General features: G+C 37.4%; 1 protein-coding gene across 3 annotated transcripts in view; it reads left to right on the forward strand.

The window, feature by feature from the left end:
- The window catches only part of LOC103709559 (casein kinase 1-like protein 2), a 17,545-nt gene continuing 2,309 nt past the window's right edge, over nt 1–15,236 (forward strand). Inside the window, exons 1-14 of one of the 3 annotated variants that reach the window (XM_008794985.4) lie at nt 13–448; nt 556–657; nt 782–822; nt 3,967–4,036; nt 4,124–4,272; nt 4,350–4,445; nt 4,534–4,604; nt 6,726–6,787; nt 6,980–7,043; nt 7,130–7,214; nt 7,301–7,427; nt 7,509–7,591; nt 7,859–7,922; nt 8,173–8,315. In XM_008794985.4, the coding sequence (XP_008793207.2) occupies nt 582–657; nt 782–822; nt 3,967–4,036; nt 4,124–4,272; nt 4,350–4,445; nt 4,534–4,604; nt 6,726–6,787; nt 6,980–7,043; nt 7,130–7,214; nt 7,301–7,427; nt 7,509–7,591; nt 7,859–7,922; nt 8,173–8,315 (1,131 nt within the window). In that variant the 5' untranslated portion in view covers nt 13–448; nt 556–581. Of the gene's footprint in view, nt 658–781; nt 823–3,966; nt 4,037–4,123; nt 4,273–4,349; nt 4,446–4,533; nt 4,605–6,725; nt 6,788–6,979; nt 7,044–7,129; nt 7,215–7,300; nt 7,428–7,508; nt 7,592–7,858; nt 7,923–8,172; nt 8,316–15,236 lie in introns of all 3 variants that reach the window. The other 2 variants (XM_008794986.4, XM_008794988.4) reach the window with 2 other exon arrangements.

Genomic DNA, 15,236 nt, shown 5'->3' on the forward strand with positions numbered 1-15,236 from the left:
TTCACCAAGGCCAAGAACACGACAAATTAAAAGCAGAGATAGCCGAAAGAGAAAGGGAAAGCGGCGAGCGAAAGCGAGAGGGTCGAGGCCGAAGTGAGAGCGAGCGCGAGAAAGAGCTCTTAGAATATCTTTTGGCTATCGATTGGATTGAAGCCTGCCCCAGCATGATATCATGACCTCTTCTTCCCATTATTTTCCCCTTCTCGTCTTCCCCCCTCCACCCCCCCAACTTTCTCTTTTGCAACCATTCCATTAGAATCAAGCCCTAGAAAAGAATCCCTCCATTTCGTTTCTTGTATACGCTAGTTTATCAATCGATCTGTATTTATCTGCGATCGATTATCTGGAGCAATGGGAGGCGATCTGAGCTCTTGCTCCCAAGCAACTCGTTTCTTTGTTTATTCTTTTGGTCGGGGGTGAGCTGTAAGGCTTTATCAGATCGGAGAAGGTTTTCTTTTTTCTTTTTTCCTTTTCCTTTTCCTTTTCTTTCTCCGATTCCGTTTTCCACCTTATGTTTTTCTCGTTTTTCGGGTTGGTTTGTGAATTTGGGTTTAGGGTTCGTTGTTTGTAGTTTTGCCGTGATGGAGCCTCGCGTCGGGAACAAGTTCCGGCTCGGTCGCAAGATCGGGAGTGGTTCCTTTGGGGAGATCTATTTAGGTCTGTGATCGTTACGCCACTCTTGTGTCTGTTTATTGATTTTTGTTTATCAAGATTAAGATTTTCTTTCTTGCTTTTAGGGTTCTTGATTTTCCCTCCTTTATATTTGAATTGTTGCTTGCAGGAACTAATATCCAAACAAATGAAGAAGTCGCCATTAAGCTTGTAAGCTGCTGATCGATTTTCTCCTTCGTGTGTTATTGCTTTTGGCTAATCATGGTCTGCTAATGCCATTGCTGTTCTGGGTAACTGAGTTTCTTGCATTTGATAGTGTTCTTATCTGGTATTTGCTATGATTATCAAATTTGAAATTGCTTGGAGGTTTAGGTTTTACAAGTCATTGAATGTTTTGGCTTTAGTCTCTTCTGGTAGCTACAAGGAACCTCTTTTGAGCCATTAGGTTCATGTGAATTTTGTTGGCCCTCCTTTAGGATACTTGTTGCCTTTTATTTAGTTGAATATGAGAAACTCATTTGGAATTGCAAAGTTTTTGTGGAAGTCTAAGTGCAGACTGGCAATTTGGATTAGCCTTATTTAAGAGCCTTGCTCATTTTCAAAATGACAAATAGTTCTCTGTTATAGGCTTACTTTAATTTTTGTGGAAGATGTGTGGTGTCAAACTTGAGTGACATAAACATGAGAGGCATGCAAGGGTAATGCTTGTTATTTGCTTGGTTATATTATTTATATGAAAGTAAGTAATGATATTTCAAGCCCGGGAATTGAAATTAATCAATTATAAAGTGCAATCCTCTAAGTCATACTTGACTTCACCCACTTCTGTCTAAACTTGTTATCAACTCTAGGGAGCCTTGAAGAGTTTTTACCGTGTTAACATCAGCTTATGTTACAGAATTACAGATAGGCCTTAAACATGCTCACCAGCTTTCTTGCATACATATTGGAATCCTTTCTTGCATGTAGCTTCCTTTTCCATTAATTGGGCACCAATCTGCTGGAGGGTTGTCATATTGTTAATTTCTGCTCATAATAAGTATCATGCCGTGATGGTCATACCTTGACTATAATTGGTCTTCCTAATTAGTAAATCTACACCAAATGTTATCTATATAAGGTTATATTAAATCTGCTTTGCCATCAATTTCTTTGCAATAGCTGGAGATTTGGAAATGTTGTTTTTGGCAAACTTGGTCAGGGAAAGGTTCGATTAAATCCGTAGCTGGCTGAAATTTGAATGTTTTTGATCTAGAAGCCTCATCATGTTTATGCACTGAATTTAGTTGGACTAGCAGACAGTTTTGTGTCTCTATACATTTATTTTTGTATGCTGTTGGTTCATAGCATACATTTATTCACTTGAATTTGAGACCTATATGTGACTTAGCTGTAGGCTTTGTGTTGTCTTAAAAAATTGCAGAAAGATGAAGAACAAGTAACCTAGCATAAGTATGGCATATTTAGCTGATTATTAGCATATAACTTAATGAAAATACCCACTTTATATTATCAAATAGCATTTAGGTAAAAAAAATTTTGCAAGGTGGACCTTCAGTGAAAGTCGAAGATGTGCAGAAGTAAATATTGCAACTTCTTATTTACTCAATGATGACCAAGTATAATGTAACTTAATCTACAAATAAATAGATGACGCCTGTTTACGTAGTTCAACAAATCCTTCTCCATCAAGTGGGATGTTTCCATGTAATATAATAATGCTTGCAAAATCAAAGTAGCAACTTACTGAATGAGAGCAATATGGTGGTTCCTTTGGTGATACTGCCTTCTTATTTACTCAATGATGACCAAGTATAATGTAACTTAATCTACAAATAAATAGATCACACCCATTTATGTGATTCAACAAACCCTGCTCCATCTAGTGGGATGTTTACATGTAATATAACAATGCTTGCAAAATCAAAGTAGCAACTTACTGAATGAGAGCAATATGGTGGTTCGTTTGGTGATAATGTGTTGGCAGTATCGAGTATTGTTAGAGCTACATAGAGACTGAAATTTGATGGCCTTTTATTTTCCATTTCTACAAATCTTATTGGAATCAAGAGGTCTACTTGAGCATAGCAACATGAACTGTAGGATGTTTGCTTAAGAAATTTGAGCAGTCTTCTGCCCTAGTTTCAGCAATTCAATTAAGTCCCTTCTTTACCTTCATTTTAATGGTCTCTTATGGAAGGTACAACTGCCATGAAATTGGAACATGAAGTTAGCGTTCAGGGGTTTTGGATTGACCCACAAATTCCAAGTTAAATTGTTTAGAACTGATTTCTTGTTCAAGTTTTTATCATTATCCAAATTTGGGGAGCAGACTGAGTGTGAATGACACTGTTTGGAGTGAGTTATCCACTAGCTATGAGATTTGCATTGGTGGCTTCATGTCATGGTGCTGGCAAACCTGAGGTTTATGTGGAATTTCTGAAGTGTTTTTCTTAGGAAAATTTCATTTGCAATTTTCTTTAGAGGGATAAGTATTCTTTTAGGGAATTGGGAAGTGTGAACCATATGGAGAAGATATGGATGTTCTAGAATCTCCTGAGGATGCTGAAATACAATCTTGACCTACTCCTTGTATGGAAAAGTTGGTTTGCCCAAGAAGTTGCCCTAGTACTGGATGCCTTGTAGTTATCAGTCTTGGAAGAGTGTTTAAGATGGAGTGCAAGAGTGCTAGTTGGATCCTTGCATTGGTGGGAAAGTCAAGTTTTGGATCTTCAATCAATGGTTATTGTATGGGGCAGGGAAAAAAATCCTCTTTTGCGCTGGACTGTCTATTTTCAAACCCTTTTTTTTCTGCATATTAAAAGAAAGCAGTATGTTGAATAGTTTGCTGTCCTGCTAGCCCCCACTGCCGGCCCTGCCAAAAAAAAAAGCCTCTTCTCTAACTTGATCTCCTGTTAGTTCTTTACATCATGTTCCATTTGCCGTTTCTTATAGAATCAATTGGACCCCTTCAAATGTACAGAAGTGGTATAGAACCTATGATAGAGATTATTTTTTTATTAATTTGCTGATAATTTTATAACGAGCACTGCTATTAGACAGCATACTTGATTTATTGAGATTCCATTTGAGGCCTTTAATTGTACTTTGAATTTAATAAACTTTCAACACATGTGTATATATTTTATCAGTAAAATATTATGCTTGTTATTTTTTTTTTTATTTTGATCAGTTGAAGGTATGATTATGTGATTTCTCCATCTTCAGTGCCAGAAATTAGAATAGGTTACTACATGTTAGTAGTGGATATGTCATTTAATGAAATGTTTATTCATGTTTTAGTTAATTCTGTATTATTATAGAGTAGGGTATGATGCATCATCTTTTTATCAGGAAAATGTCAAGACAAAGCATCCGCAGCTGCTATATGAATCAAAGCTGTACAGAATTTTACAAGGAGGAAGTAATTAGAAATTCCTGTTAACCCTTTGTGAAAATATGTTCATATTATTCGCCGAGACATTATATTTTCTTCCTTTTATTTTGGCAGCTGGCATTCCAAATGTGCGGTGGTTTGGTGTTGAAAGTGACTATAATGTTCTTGTCATGGATTTATTAGGACCAAGCCTTGAAGATCTTTTTAACTTCTGCAGTAGAAAGCTTTCTTTGAAGTCTGTGCTTATGATAGCAGATCAGATGGTATTATTTTACATTTTTTAATAGTTTTTATCATAACTTATTTCATCCATTCCTAATCTGCCTTGATAGTACATCAGATCAACCGAGTCGAATTTCTTCATGCTAAATATTTTCTTCATCGAGATATTAAACCGGATAACTTTCTGATGGGCTTGGGAAGGCGAGCAAATCAGGTATACCACAAAAATATTCTTATGCTGTTCTTTTATAAGGATTACATCAGAATCTGCATATCATTTGACATAATGTCTTTTACTTTAGGTGTATATTATTGATTTTGGTCTTGCCAAGAAGTATAGAGACACTTCAACTCACCAACACATCCCATATAGGTAAATTTTTCAATATTAATTATGAAGCTCATCTGCGTATACAGTTAGGTGTCTACATTTGGGGGTTGATGTATGGGTGTCTGGGAGTGGCATGTCATTTGACCAGAATCTATTGCAATTGGATGTGTAGTGCTTTTTTTCTCAATATACCTGCCTAGACAAGCACAATTCAAAAATACACATACATGCAATGTTTCAAGTATTGGTTTTGGTACCGTTACCAGTCAGTGTTTGGGTTGATACGGCACAGTATAGTATACCCCACTAATGATACATGCCACACTGTTGGAGCCCCCATAACACTCGTACCATGTTTCAGTAGGGGGGTGTATTGAGCCCCTGTAACATAATGGTACTGTACCTGACATGTATGGATTCCCATTACCCAGTATAGTTGGTGCCTAATGCTGTGTAATGTACATATTAATACATAAATAAACATGGTTTATAAGTAAATTACTAGGTTTTTATAGTTAAGAATTAAGTAGCAAATATTTAATTTGGTAGTTATGAATGAAAGGGGCAAAAATATTAATCATTTCCTTAAGATGGCAGATTGGTAACAAGGGGCAGCCACAACAGTGAATAAAGATTGGTCAGAGATCATATCCTTCTTGAGATGACATGATTTAATCATCACATTTTCAAATTGTCAAGATCTGCTAACATTTTTTTGTATTTTTCTTGAAATCTATGAGATCGACCAATGAGAATGATAGCAAAATATCCATAAATTATAATGAGATGTTGAAGAGATAAATTTGGATTATAGAGAGTTGATTAATATTTTGGAACAAGCTTTTAAATCTTGCGGGACGGGGTTGTCCTGGTTTTCCCATGGAACAAGATGTACTACCGTCCCTCCTTGTCTCGATGGTTGGGATAGAGGATGTTCTAAGATGTGTTGATCAGGATGCTGAGATAATGGTGGGATGGTACTGTCCCGACACTCAGGATGGTACCCCATTCCCGTGTCCTGCGGGACATCCTGCAAGGACTTAAGTCCTTGGTTTGGAATTAAATTTGGAGAAAGTAGATACATTTGAATAAAGGGGTAAGAATACCAAGCTTTTACTTTAGATGAAAAATGGTTAATGAAAGGGTCACTGGGGTAAGATTTGAGATAGGGAGATGATGGTATATTATGCTGCTGCTGCTGCTATAAATACTACTATTATTTTCACTTCAAATTGGTTCTTTGAGAGGGTTGTGTGGGAAGTATTGGAGTCAATCCTGTTTTGTATTCATCCTGTAATTGATTCAGACTGTAATTTTAGTTCTGCAGTGACAATAAAGAAAGACGCAAAGAGAGTTATTGGGGAAGAACTTTATCATGCAAAGAAAATGACCCGACGTAGCAAATCTGGACTGTTTGAACTAGCACCTAAAACTTTGCAATGAGTTTGAATTAGCAGAGATAGTATTAGTTTCTTAACATGGCAGTGCTGATAAAGTAACTTATTGCACCTATGAGTATGAGCTGGAAAGAAGTTCTTCCATATATTGGTTTAACAAGGTTGCCACGCTCATGTTATGTCCTTCTTGGATGGGTGAGGCAGGGGATACTTTAGCTTTTATTTTGTAAGTTTGCATTTTTGTTTCCCTTTTGTTTTGCGAAACCATCTTTGCTTTATTTTTTATTTGATAAAGTGATGGCAGGAATGCACTCTATTTTGATGTTCATCTATATGAGTGTTTAGCCAGTTAATGAAGATATTAGACGTTAATTATACCCAAAATGATCATTTTTTGCTCAACATAATATGCTATAACTAAGTCCAACGTGATGGCTTTATGTGCTAAGAATATATTGTTAACTAAGCCTGAAATATGATACTCTGCTCTAATTTTCATTTCATTACCACAGACTCTATACTGAGATTAGTATTCCGGAATTTTTTTTTGGCTTATATCCACTTATGTCTCCATATCACGGTCCATTTTATTTTATTGAGCCTGCATTTGCTGTTTAGAAGCTTTTAGTGCTGCTGGCTTGCAACTCCTCATGGGACATTATTCTTGAATTCTATCACGAGGCTTTTTCCCTGATATGATAACAAGTTTTATAGAAATTGGAGGCCTCTCTATTCCTACATTCTGACCTGTTAATTAATATTACAGGGAGAATAAGAATTTGACTGGGACAGCAAGATATGCAAGCATGAATACACACCTTGGCATTGGTATATAAAATATGTTCCCACTCTTTATTTTCAAAAATAATATTTTGTTCTTTAAGATATTTGATATTGTTATGTGTCTCAGTGCTGATAGAAGAATTTTGTTTTCAGAAAATGTTCTTCATATATACTTTCTGCTATTTTTTGAAACGCCTGATTGTTTATCTGACTGCTGTGCATATTTTGGTTGCTAAGAGCAAAGCAGGAGGGATGATTTGGAGTCTCTCGGATATGTTCTCATATATTTCTTAAGAGGAAGGTGTGGTTTCCATTGACAAAGATTAATAAGGATATTGTCCCCACTGTTTTTCCATTTTGGAAACTTAACCTTTGTCTTCTTTTCAGTCTTCCATGGCAGGGTCTTAAAGCAGGAACCAAGAAACAGAAGTATGAGAAAATTAGTGAAAAGAAAGTATCCACACCGATTGAGGTGAGCTTGCTTTTTATGAACTAAGATTATTTGCTACAAGTTTTTGCTCAGTTTGATAAAACTATGATAGAGGTCTGTTCTTTCAGGCCTTGTGTCGGGGTTATCCTTCAGAATTTGCATCATACTTCCACTACTGTCGTTCGCTACGTTTTGATGATAAGCCAGATTATGCCTATCTTAAGAGAATATTTCGTGATCTTTTTATTCGTGAAGGTAGGCTTAAAAGTGTTTATTTAATAGATCCATGTTGGCTGGGATATTGTAAGTTTGATATCCAAACCTTTACGTTTGCAGGTTTTCAATTTGATTATGTGTTCGACTGGACCATTTTGAAATATCAACAATCACAAATTGCAAGTGCTCCTCCACGAGCTCTTGTAAGTCGCATAGAAAAAAAATATGTTGTTTAAAACAATGTTCGCCATCTCGGTACCGGACCCTATACCGGTGCCACACTAGCACAGTGTCGGTACGGTATGGTACAGAATTTTTTTTGCGTACTTGGTACACCACCTATACCGGGTATCGATACCGAACCGGTATGGTATGTCCCGTACCGCTCGGTTTGGGCTAGTATAACGTACCATGGTTTAAAAAGCTTTTTTTTATTCATTAGCAGTAAGTGGGTTATGCTTTCTTTTTAGGGACCTGGTGCTGGACCTAGTTCAGGGTTGGCCCCGGCCATTGTGCATGCTGATAGGCAATCAGGTAATCTGTTTACCTTTTTAGCTGGGTTTAATGTTGCCTTCTGCTCAACCTTATCAGATTTGCTGAACTGCCCAGTTCCAATATCATCCAGACCTATCTCTTATAATCATGTTCATATCATAATTAGGATCGACTTATCACAAATCTTTAGTATTACTGCTTTAATGTTAGTTGCGTTGCTTCTTTCTGAATGAATCTGCCTCTTGGTGTTTCTTACCCAGTGGTAATTTGTCCTATGACAATGTTTCAGGTGGTGAGGAAGGAAGACCAAGTGGTTGGTCAGCAATGGATCCTTCTCGTCGGCGAATTTCAGCACCTGCTATTAATGCCAGTAGCTTATCGAGACAAAAAAATTCAGAAGGAAATGATCCTGGTGTTACTAAGGAAACTATGGTGAGTTGTTTTTCATTCATTTTTGTCATGCAACTTTTGTCTGATTTCAGATGGTTGAATGTGTGATAAAGGTTTTCTTGGTCAGCATATCTATTCTTCTGGAGGGTCACTTAATATTTATGATTATTGCTTTAGTCTTCATATAGAAAGACTTTAAATGCCGTGTAAAGTTGTTGTGAATGCCGAACCATTAATTGTTTTGTACCATAGCATGCTGGAGTAAAAGGTCATTAGAAAAACAGGAAAAATCGCAGAGACCTGTTGATGATATTTTGAATTTGCATGGAAAATGTTGGTGCTCACAGATTGCACATGGTTATGCGATCAGCAGGAGCCTGATTGCTAACTTGATCATCTAGATTAATTATCGTCAGCATTCATATTTTCTTGATAGTTGAAATTGGGCCATCTCCATGAATACGAAGGGGTAGGAAATTAGGAATATAACTTGTTGATGGAATGGAACCTGGGGGTAAGGGGATCATCACCTGCATCAACATATACTGCACCATTGTAAATTTGTTGTATATGACAGGTTTTGTTGGCTGTTAACTGTGGCCTTTGGTATAACTACTTATATGTGATTTCCTTTATAGAGCAACATTTTTTGCAAGAATGTCTTTCAAAATGATTTAAAGCTATTTTTTGTATGATATGTAAGGCTGCAAATGGGTCGGGTTGACCCATGACCCGACCCAACCCGACCTGCTCGAATATCTTAGAAATTGTCATGTTGCTTCGAAATGTTCTTAGAACTTGTAGATTTCAAGTTTAGTCTCAAGATTACAAACCTATAGATTGAAAAGGTGCACATCTACATTTTTATAAGTAGGGAGCTCTGAGTTTTGGAGTACACCTCAAGAGGTTTCATTTGTTTAAACCAAGGTTCGCTGGACCGATGTCATGGGTCGTACCATTTTAGCAACCGGTTTGGTATGGTACCGGTACAGACTATACCCAAGGCATACAGAACTAGGGTGCGTGCAAGGGAGAGGGGGGAGAGAGTGGAGAGGAAGACAGAGGGAGGAGAGGGGCTTATGCAGAGGGGGGAGAGGGAGGAAGAGAGAGGGAGGTAGGGAGGGAGGGAGAGGAGTGAAAGAGGGGGGGGGGGGGGGCTTACGGAGAGGAAGGAAAGGGAGGAAGAGAGGGAGGGGGTAGAGAGAGAGGTGTACCTCATTAGTGGTGGTAGTTGGAGCCCCAAAACCGTAGCCCTAAGGGCCTATTTGGAAAATTTAGTAGGATTGGATTGGATTTCTATAGAAATTGGACCTGTTAGCTTGTTAGCCTGCCCAACTCATTTTTTTTCTAAAGACCCGTTCTAGTTTTGGGCTAAATTCTATTTATGGGCCTGTTGAACTGTAGGATGAAAAAGGATGTATGGAAGTCTTTTTTTTTTCTCCTACAGGATTTGAGCTAGAGGGGGATTGGTTTGATATGAGCCTTACTTGAATAGACTGTGTAATTCATGATCTAATGGAAAATCCAATCCAATCCTACTGGATTCCTAAACAGGCTCTAACTGTTGATCATGGCTGGGGATGTCCGTGAGGGCCCCCATGGCGTCGATCAAGGGTGATGGTGTTGTCTTCGCTTCAATAGAAGGCAACAACATCGTCTTTAGCGTCGATTGAGGGTGATGGCATTGATGTCAGCCAGTATCGATCGGCACCAAAGAGGAGAGTGAGCGAGAGCAATTGAAGCAGCCGAAGAAAGTGTCAGAGGGTTTTTATAAGCTGAATTTAATACAAATGGCTGAAACGTCTTGATTTCTTGTCGGTTTAGTGCGGTATGTGCCAGACTGGTCGGTTTGGTTTGGTTTGGTTTGGCAAATGTTGGTTAAAACCTTTTCCCAAAATACTCTTATATATTATCATCTTATACATTGCATTATTTTGTGGATCTCTCCGGTCTTATTTGGCTAATTAAATATTTTGCATGACTGAAAATTTACCACACTATTTTCTATTATCATTTATCATTTCCCTTTTTCCGTCATTACTCTCTCTATCTTTGCATTTTTGCTAATCTCAACCCTTATATCACCCTAGATACCAGATTATTTGGATATCTCCATTTTTTGGAGGCAGTACTTAATAAATTTGACAATTTACTAAAATGATTCCCTATTATTAAGTGTGTGCATGTGTATAGATACACACACAAAGGAGCAAAATTATTAATGTCCATTGAAACTTTTAAATGGGCCTACTCTTATCCATCCATTCCTTTAATAAACACAGCCAGTTTGAAGTTTTCTCAACTTTTGTCTCTTTTCCCTTTCCCACCTGTCCTCTTCATTGCACCATCAGCTATGCTTTTGTCCCTCCATATATTCGTGATGCGAGCACAAAATGTTGTTCATGATTGCCAATTACCTCAAGCTCTTATAGTAGAACTATTTTGCCTTCTATGTTATTATTATTATTTGGCTAATATTGAGAATAAGAAAATATGAAATTAATTGATATGTCATTCACTATGATTTTCTTTTAATGAGTGATGTGCATGCCTTTTCTATGAGGAAAGTATTTTAATTTTTTATCTCTCTTTTTTTTTCCAGATAATGTTATATTTGTTTGCAAAATGGTAATTAGGTTTCCATCTTGCATACTAACGATGGTTTCTTGTTAAATTAACCAGGGATAAGAAATAACTATCTTATCCGTGGGTACACTCTAAACCAAGGTCCTTGATTTTCCTACCTCGCCCTAGCCCTTGTGTAGCAATCATGGCGTTTCTCTACTCCCTACGCTTCTTCGCTGTCTAATCTCATCTTGGCTTTGCCTAGCCGAACCTTTGCTTCAATGTCTGCACCCTGACCAGTCTCACTAGTTCCTCCTAGACCCTGCTTCCCACTGAAACCCTAATCCCTCCCTCCATCACTCCCCAACGTCAGCCTTGCTTGTGCCGTCCTTGGTTGCTCCCTCTCTACATCCCCTCCGCCAACATTCAGCTCTTCAACACAGTCTTTGCCGTTGGTCTTTCAACACCTTATGCTTGCCTTCTGTCAATTTGCCATCATAGGTGCCCTCGTTGGCTGGATCTACGGCATCAGCAGATGCCTCCTTCCAGTCGGTGCCTAGGCCGAGACAATGGACCCAGCGGGCAGAACCATCCCTAGTCTGCTGCACAATCTCTGAGAAGTGGATGCATGGTAGCATTGTCTTTGTTGGGAGACTTCTCATGGTGGCAAACAGTGGCAACGTATATGATTCACTGGTGGAGGAAACTTGGGGCCTATGCCAGAGGCTCTTGACCTTGGATGGAGGGGGAGTACGGAGGTCGTGGGAGGGATTCTTTACTCTTTTGATTACCCTTAGTGTTAGAAGATAAGGAAAGGGTAGAGAGAGAGAGATACATGGAGATCTCTTTTAAGATAGGAAGGGGTAACTCTGTCAGCAAACTATGAATGAAGAAGCCATCCACTAATCATTAAAGTTAAGCTAACCCAAGAGTCATTTTGCAAATAAATATAACATCATCTAGGTTGATTTGTAAATAGGAATAAGGGAAGGCTTAATACGTAATATTGTTAAAACATTGGGTGCAATATGCTGAAAGCCCTAAACTAAATGGGCTCCTTCTATAGCCTTCGCCCCTATTTTCACTCTCTCTCAACCAATTATATATGAAATTTTTTTAAAATCAATTACAAAACAAAAGGAATTTTATTAAATCTTCTCCAGCCCTTAACCAGTGGTTGGAAGAGATCTTAACTAATGATATCCTACCCTTAATTACTCTCGGTCCTTCCTGATTAAAGACCATCTAATCTTAAAATTTTTTTAAAAAATATATCTAAGAGTTGAAATAGTCCTTATGTAATCCAATTTCCAAATTCTCATGTCTATCTTTTTATAATTTTTTGCTTTGTTTGCCACATCTTTCTAATCCACGTTCCTCTTTGCTTATTTTCTCTTATCTGATATTGTGCTTTCATTTTAATTGGTTCAGCTCTCTCTTTCTTCAATAGATCTTGCCCTTCTGTTACTTTGCCACTTGATTTCTCTTTTATAGCACTATTAATTAGTACACTACTATCAGCTCCCTTTTCTCTTATAGATATGAATTTTTTGTCTCCCTCTTTTTCTCGAAGATACATAAGAAAAGCAAGTCGAACGAATATGGGAGTGTATTTAACTACTTATATAAATATAATACTCCAGAATGCCAATAATTTAGTGGATCAAACATATCAAGCAAGTATTAATCTCATTTTGTTTTTAATTTTATTCTACTTTGCTTTGTAATTTATTTCTCAGCATTTTTTTTGGTAATGTATATATGGTTTTTTTCTTATACTATTTTTAGTTTATTTTCTATTTCTTTTATTTTTAAGCCTTTTTTATTTTCTATATTATTATTATCTTTTTATAAGTGTGTTGGACTTTGCTCCTTGTTGTGCAAGAATGGGAAATCCTGTCAACATAATTCATTGGAATCATGAAAATGGTTACATAAAAAAATTACAGAGCCCCTTTATAAGGGAGCTGAGGAAGGAGGTGTAAATAGTGTACAAGATGGAAATATTATGGAAAAGCGATGCTTCACATGGAGTTTGTACTATCTTGTTTTGAGTCTCCCTCATCACCAACATCCAGGAGGAAGACAAAGACTACACGGGCTCTCTATGACATTTGTTTTGCTTGTAGAAGATTGTGTGTCCTATTCAAGCCATATGCTCCATGTGGGGTGCATTCTAGGTCTCACCTTACTCTCTCTGATGATTCTGAAGCATTCCAACACTAATTTTTGAATTTGAAAGCTTTGGATACCTCCTTACGTAATTGTTGGATGAAGCGACATTTCAGGAAGAGATGGAGGCTCTTTCAACTTTTACTCCACATGATCAACAAATCACGGAGGTTTTGTTTGTTGCATCTGAGAATTTATCTGTGGTTAGTATTATATTTTTGAAAAGTGAGCGAGAAACTTTGGTCTTTAGGGGCACCAAAGAATGTTGCTCTGCATCACTCATCACCACTCTATCATTTTGCGAGTTGTCTTGGTGGCGAAGAGGCCCTTAGAGCCCCATTTAGACAACCCCATTCCACAGTGTTTAAAACGTTGGGTTTAACGTGTCATTGTTTTCCATGTTCGTTTCCTTTTTATTAACCTTCTTTATGTTTTCCTTAAACATATTGTTACTATTGATTATTTCCAGTTCCACCAACCTTGAGGTGAAGAAGCGAAAAATATATGATTGGGTTGTGTGTGTGTTTGGGGGGGGGGGAGTTGGTTATTGTTCGGTAGTTTGGTAAGCCTAAAAATGATATTGAACATCTTGCATATGTTATGGTACATGCCAGTACTTCGAAACTTTCTCATCTTATGTACCCAACTTTCTTGGGAATGTATCCATATGTCTTCCTTTCCTTTCTCACAGTAGATGATAAGCCCATGATAAGTAGGTTCAAAGGTATAAAAATATTGCAGAATTTACCTCTAGAATTTGGTTTTTGAGATGTAGGATGTACATTGGCATTGCTTCTACTTTCTAGAAAGTCATTATTAAGAAGTAAATTCATGTAATTTTTCAAATAAAAAATACTTGTGTAATATTTTGAGTTTGGTAATCATGTACATGATGAACATGTGGATGATTGTTAGAGATTTGCAACGAAATGTTAGAACATTTGGTCATGATATTTTCATATACAAAGCATGCATACGAGTTTTAAAAAATTTATACTCTCCCATTATGGCTACTCTAGAGTCGATTTTATCCTCTTAGGGAGAGACTAAAGCTACAAAAGTACATGACCCTTTGAATACTATTACTCATGGCCGCTTCAATCCACATCCATTATCTTTGAAGGCTTTGCTTAGCCCTACATCGTAGGCCAAGGGATTGCTCTGCAAGAACTTGTTCAGGTGCTTTAAAAGACAAGCCTTCTCTTCCTCTCTTTTCTTAGAAAATCTCTCTTTAGCCACCCTCTATTTTTCCTCATGATAGGGTTTCTCTCTCTGGCCCCTGCCACCACTTCTGCTACAACTTATGGTGCCTCCTTTAGGATTATATATAGGAGGCGCTAGGGGTTCCTGGGGCGCCTCCACTTGTGCCCTTTAGAATCCCAATCAAACTCAAATAAGAGAGGGGCCGCCCTTATGCCTATAGGGAGTGTGCCATCATATGGCAAATAAAATAAGGGAGGGGTGGCCCCACACGGTTGGTTGTCCACTTGGACCTTGTCCAAGTTGGCCCAGGTTAAACCCCAGTATGATCTTTCTTAACCTTAGGCTTTAGCCCAATTAGAGCTCAATCAATTCTCCAATTAAATTCGGATCTTTCTTGATCCAATTTAAAGATTATCTATTGAGAGAATAATTGATTGGAATCTTATTCCAAATAACCTAGAGATTCATGGTATGTGCTAGATACATTACTGGGATAAGTCAGGTCAAGTTCCTGCTCACCAATTACAGACCTGTACAGGTCTGCCATTGCCACACATCAGCAATCGGTTCAACGTAAGGATATGGTGCCTCTATTGCATTACCGGATTTCTGGTGAATCAGGGTAAGACCAGATGGTCTTCCTATTCCTTCACAAGCTTTATGTTGCAATTCAGTCCCACATCATTCTAGTGTTTTCATATGAGCATCGAGAAGAATATACTTTCAAACGTTTAGTCATACAATATCATGGACCTAAAAACCTGGATCGTATCAGACACCCTTTAATAACAATCCATTTGCGCAAAACCTTCAAAAATAATTTGTTATTAATGACCATGATTTTGTCAGAATAATTATTTTGAAAATTTTAACTAACTGTGTGTAAATACATGTGTATATATATGTAGGTATATATATGTGTATACATAAATGTACCTGTATATGTATATGCATGTATATATTTATTTATCTATATATGTATATATATTTATATATGTATGTATCTATATATGTATATGTATG

Source organism: Phoenix dactylifera, chromosome 9, assembly GCF_009389715.1.
Source record: "Phoenix dactylifera cultivar Barhee BC4 chromosome 9, palm_55x_up_171113_PBpolish2nd_filt_p, whole genome shotgun sequence".
NCBI classification, from domain to species: domain Eukaryota; kingdom Viridiplantae; phylum Streptophyta; class Magnoliopsida; order Arecales; family Arecaceae; genus Phoenix; species Phoenix dactylifera.